The sequence below is a fragment of the Cryptomeria japonica genome, chromosome 7 (genome assembly GCF_030272615.1).
Source record: "Cryptomeria japonica chromosome 7, Sugi_1.0, whole genome shotgun sequence".
Taxonomy (NCBI): domain Eukaryota; kingdom Viridiplantae; phylum Streptophyta; class Pinopsida; order Cupressales; family Cupressaceae; genus Cryptomeria; species Cryptomeria japonica.
In genome coordinates this window covers 314,719,260-314,725,617 of record NC_081411.1, presented here as the reverse complement: position 1 = coordinate 314,725,617, position 6,358 = coordinate 314,719,260, and the positions used below count along the sequence as shown (strand labels likewise).

General features: G+C 32.6%; 1 protein-coding gene across 1 annotated transcript; it reads left to right on the top strand.

Annotated features, from left to right (window-relative positions):
* Positions 1–4,146: 4,146 nt before the first annotated feature.
* On the top strand, positions 4,147–5,793 carry LOC131856714 (putative UPF0481 protein At3g02645). The gene has a single exon (XM_059208610.1). It carries the CDS (start codon positions 4,147–4,149, stop codon positions 5,791–5,793), a length of 1,647 nt encoding a protein of 548 aa, XP_059064593.1.
* Positions 5,794–6,358: the final 565 nt, after the last annotated feature.

Here is a 6,358-nt window from a genome sequence, read left to right as displayed (position 1 = left end):
AAGGATTTAAGTAAATAAAGTAGAATATTGTTTTCAGCATATAAAGGCTTTAAAGTAGAGACATATGCTTACATACTAGAAAGAGTAAAACCAAAAGATTATTTTTGAATTAATAAATATTGACATATACTATGAATAATTTTATGAATCTTTGAATTATAGTCATTAATCAAAAGCTTATAAATTAACAATAAATAACATTTTATTGTTGGTGACTATAATGTTTTCTGATAAAAAATCTTAAAATTATAGTCACCAACAATAAAATTGGATGTCTCGAAACATTACACCAACATCTGAGACCATAGGAATAAACATGAACATTTGGATTTCTATTAACCATGTCTTTGAAATTGCTCAAAATTATTTAATTGATCAACTAACTTAACAAAAGAAGGAGGTTGGAAGCTAGTAACCTTCACTTGTAGCATAAGAAGTTCTAATCCTAGCAATCATTATCTTTTATATAGTAAAGGTGAACACTATATATATGTATACTTCATTTTTTTACCTTATTATTTAAAATATCTAAATTGTTATTACTTATTATATTTCTTCTATGAACACTATATAATTATATTTAAAAAAAAAAAATTACTTTTCAAGATAGGAGGAGATTTGTTTTGGGATTGGATTACCCTGTGAAGCTAATGATGGAATATTTATTTATTTTTTATGAAAAAACATAATTACTACTAAATGGAATGATGTTCGTAACGAGTTATAATTAGGAAGCTCAAAACATGGTAATCGAGTAGACTTTCTTCCTCATGGCGGACAAACTTGTGTCTGAAGAAAGCATCAAAATTCCACAAGTAAGGGATAATCGACAATTAAATATATCAATATGAAGCGTAATGTATCATGTGTGTCTGATTTTTTTCTTTTCTTCTTGATTTTTTGGTTTTTCTTCAAGTAGAGATCATGGAATCCAAGAATGTAGTTGAAGCAAAGATTGATCCAGATCGCTGAATTATTCAAGTAAGGGATACTTGACAGATAGAAGATGAAGAACAAGAAGAATTATGTGTCTTTGTTTTCAATGTGCCCAAGGACCTATTGGTAGCCAAACCGAAAGCATACACTTTTCAATGTGTTGGCAAGGGCTACATATGTTTTGCTTTTTGTAAAGGAAGCATCCTTAAACAAGTGCCACGTAGTGTTGTGTTCATTTGATAAGCTTGTTGCTAATGTAATGACTAATGTATACCTATGGTTGTTCATAATAGTTGACAAATAACTTGAATTTATGTTGATTCCATCGACACACATTCCTAATGATTAATGTTCATCCTTAATTCATCTTTTCATCTATTTGGATAAAGTATAAGTCCAAAAATTAACATACTTCAAAATTTTGATTTAAAAATATTTCAAAACATTAAAATTTTATTTAATAACAAGAACAAGCTAATTCCCTCATAATTACATTACTTTTTTATTACCAAATGTGTTAACTTGGATAATAGAATGTTGTGTAAAAAACCCCTAATTTACTTTAGTCCAATTACAAATATATAAAAAAATCCAATAGAACAATTATTAAATCATTAGATTATATTGAAGTATACGATAAATCATTGAGTGACATTCTTTACTCAAGCCCACAAAATAAGAATTAATTAAATAACTATATCAGATAATATACGTACACTTTACTCGATTTATTAGCATTGCTGCGGTCTTTGGATTTATTCAAAGACCACTTTAGTCAATTAATGGAGCCATGAGCTGTACTTTAGTTTATGAATTGTAATCCAGCGAGTGGTGGCATAATATGATACTTTAAAGATGGGGTGTATTTATTTAATTTTTTATTGGTTAACTTTTCTACCTTTCAAGGATGGGATAAGCACATACTTCACTGTTTGTTGATTTCAATATACATTTTAATGCTTCATCTATAATCAACCCATTTATTTAGATTAATCAAGATGCTTATTATCTAGTTAATTGATTAACGTAGATAATGTAAAGTATTATTTTAATCATTATGTAGAATATATAGATTGAACTAATATTCGGTGTTGAAATTCAAGTTATTAAGTTTATTAGCATCACTTAGTCTAAAATTAAATAAAAAAGGCATATATGTTTAAGGAATATGGATGTTAGGTTGAAGGTCATAAATATTAGGTTTAGGGACACACATCAAGATCAAGATTTTGAATTTATTGATAGCCTAGATGTTATAGAGGTTATGTTTTGATAATCTTTTAGACCATCTAGATTCGCCTAACACTTGGTGATTAAGGTGGAGTCACTAGGTATTTTAGCATTGTAAATTTTTAAAATTAAATAAATGAATAGATTTATAAGAAATAAGGATGCTAGGTCCTAGATCATAATATTATGTTTTGAGAAACACATCATGTTCAAGGTTGTGAATGTAGTTATTGAGACTACTTAAGAAGCTTTAAAACCTAAAATAAAAGAATTCATTTGTTAGTCTCCAAAGGCTAAGTTATATGTGTTTGAAGTCAAATTCTTGAAATATTCACATTGTGTATGTTACAATACAATTTACTACTTGCCATGGATTGAACAAGTATGCATTTCACTCTTTATTGATTTTAGTATATATTTTAGTGCTTTAACTAGACCAATTGATTTATTTAGATTAATTTTGATACTTATTATTTAGTTAATTGATAGAGAGTAAGTGTAAGATATGAATTTTTCTCATCTACTATATTGTAAATCTTAAAATTAAATTCTATTCTAAAATTATTTGTTGACCAATAAATTATCTTTATTCAACCATGCAAAATAAATTAAAATACAATACATAATGTGATTTTAAATTTTTAAAGATGAAAAATGCATCCTTAGTATTAATCATTATTATTTTTGAAATCAATTAAAATTTAAACTTTAGTTTCTAATTTAGTATCTAAATAAAAATTTCCTTTTTTAAGATTTCTCATATAATTTGCATCATATCTACTTTTGAGTGGTTATTTCCTAAAGCTATAGATGCGCCCCTCATATTTGATGTCCCTTTTATAGGTTCAAAATTGTAGTTTAGGGTCTTATTATAGTTCAAAATCATATATGTGATTTTTACCACTAAATTTCTAAATTTTCTCTTTAAACATGGACCCAAGGTACTTCATTTCTAATAAATCCTTGCAAAGAAACTCAAATTAAAAATATTTGAATTGTGAAACTAAAGTATTTTATAAATAGCAATAATCTTAATTCATTTTTAATCATCAAATAACATTGTCATTTACCTTAATTTGTTCACCTCGAAGTCTCAAAACATTACAACAATTACAACAACATCTGAGATCATAAGGAATAAACATGAGCATTTGCATTTCTTTTTACAATGTATTTGAAAATGTTCAAAATCATTCAATTGATCAAATGGCATATCAAAGGAAGGAGGTGAGAAGCTTGTATTCTTCATTTGTAGCACAAGAAGCCCTAATTATAATAATCATTATCTTTTATATAATAAAGATGAACATATTTTTGAAAAGATAGAGTGTAAAGTTTATGATGACATATTAACAACAATACTATAGAAAAAATGTCCAAATTTTAAATAATTATATCATAGCTATATAGTTTTGCTTCTGGTTTTGATTGTGTGTGATTTTTTTGCATCAACGTTTCAGATCACACTCTGTGATCCATTATTCTTGAGCATTCTTTCATCTTGATGATGGATCACAGAGTGTGATCCGAAACGTTGATGCAAAAAATTCACACACAATCAAAACCGGAAGCTAAACTATACAACTATCATGGATTGTGGAAAAAATATTTGTTTAATTATATTATAATTATAATTGAAATTAAACTTGATGAAATCATTGATTATTTCTTAATTAATATAAAATTAACAATCTCATATTAAATAACAAATATTTGAATTGAATTATTAAATATATATTAAAACAAAACATTATTTTATAACAAATTAATAAACATCTAAAAATGGTTTAACCGACTCAGAAAAGTAACCAACCACACTTTGTCCCTCATGGCAGACAAACTTGTGTCCAAAGAAAGCATCAAAATTTCACAATTAAAATATTACAGTTAAATATATATCAATATGAAGCGGAGTGTCTCATGTGTGTCCGTGTTTTTTCTTTACTTCTTGGTTTCTGAGTTTTCCTTCAACTGGAGATCATGGAATCCAAGAATGCAGTTCAAGAAAAGATTGATCCAGATCGCTGGATTATTCAGGTAAGGGATAATCTGCGGATAGAGGAGGAAGAACAAGAAGAGTTATGTGTCTCTGTGTTTAGTGTGCCCAAGGAACTATTGGCAGCTAAGCCGGAAGCATACACTCCACAGTGTGTTTCCATTGGGCCATATCATCATTGGAGATCTGAGCTGAATGAAATGGAGAGATACAAGCTCGCTGCTGCCCGGGCATTCCAGAAAATAATTGAAGGCAACAGCTTCGAGTCTGTCGTCAAAGAGGTACGTAACTACGAGCGCCGAATTCGGAGCTGCTATCACAAATACCTAGACTATAACGGCGAAGCCCTGGCATGGCTCATGGCTTTGGACGCCTGCTTTGTGCTGGAATGCTTACACTTCTTGGCCAAGCCAGCTTACCAAGATTCTTCAGAGGGAATTCAGGTGGCAAAATGTTTAGACCCATTCGGCAGAAGCGCTACCCACAACGCCATATTGAGAGACGTGACGATGCTGGAAAATCAGGTGCCGCTGTTCCTCTTGCAGAAGCTGTTGGAGATCCAGCTGGGTTCAAAAGACATGGCAGAAGAGAGGTTCTCCAATCTGGTAAGGCTTGCTTGTATTGAATTTTCTCCGTTTTTCTTCAACGTGCCCGACAGTTCAAGGCTGCGTATAACAGAGAGGAGTCACATACTGGAGGCGCTCTATTTCTGTCTTGGCATGTCTGCGTGCAAATGTGATCTCATTGGAAAGGGCAATGAGGACGAGCAGCCGGCTTCGCCCGACCAAAAAAGCGTGGCACAAGAATACAGCTGTTTATGGAAGGCTCTTACTTCGTTGGACATCGGCCCCATTCGAGAATTCAGGAAGCGTGTGCTGAAACATAGGGTCGTCCAGTTTCTAATGAAGTTGCCCCTACATCTCCTGTCCGTTCTGGGTAAGCTGCCAGTATTGCGCCTGTTTAAGGGTCCCTTAACTTTTCTGTTTGGATCCAACGAAACAGAGAAGGAAGATGAAGGGAGCTCCTCTGTGGAGACTCCGCCTACACGGGACGAGCTGGCCATTCCGTCTGTTGCCGATTTGTATTCTGCGGGAGTGAAGTTCGTTCCCACTGATGGTGACCTCACAACAATTTGCTTCGATCAGGCGACTGCTACTCTTTATCTGCCCAAAGTAAGGTTGGACACAAACACAGAAGTAATTATCAGAAATCTGGCAGCGTTCGAAGCTTCAGCGGTTCCGGGTACTTTGTTTTTCATTCGCTACACCGATTTCATGAACGGCATCATCGACACAGACGAAGATGTCCGACTACTGAGAGAGAGTGGAATCATTTACAATCATTTGGAGAGCGACGGGAAAGTGGCAAGTCTGTGGAACGGCATGGGGAAATGTGTGAAATTGTCAAAAGTAAAGTATTTAGACAAAGCCATTGCAGACCTGAATAGCTATTATAAGCGGACATGGAGCGTGGCGGTGGTGGAATACGTGAGGAAATACATATTTGGTTCATGGCCTTGTCTTTCTTTACTGGCTGCGATCATTCTGTTGCTTCTCACATGTTTGCAGGTATTCTGCTCTCTATATAACTGTAAACGCTGGATGAAGGACACCAATTTATTTCAGGAGTAATGGCAGAAGTCATATAATTAGTCCCACCTCAATGGAGTCTATATTTTGCAGCAATGTATTGTTATAGTGTCTTTATTATTGTTATGCCTGTGCTGTGTTGGTACGCGCTACATATGTTTTGCTTTCTGTAAAGGAAACATCCTTAAATAAAATCCAAATGTTTCTTCCCTTTTATCTGCTCTACGTATGGTATTTGCTGACCAAAGAGAATATTGTGTTTGGTATATAAAGGTTTTAAAATAGACAACTAAGCTTAGATCCTAGAAAGAGAAACCCTCGAAGAATATTTTTGAGTTATTAAATAACCATATCAGTAAACATCCGTCTCCTTTAGTAGACTTCGAATATTTTCCAATCATTAAATAACTATATCATTACCGATTCGTACACTTTATTAGTTTATTCAAATGCCAGTTTAGCCAATTCATGGAGCCATTTCTGTTTTCCTAGCATTTCCCCTTTTGTTCATTTTACTCAACTTCATATTGCCTATCTTTCCTCTGTCCACAAGTACACACCACTTTACTATAGACATACCCTATTCACGAACTCATACTCCAAAAAT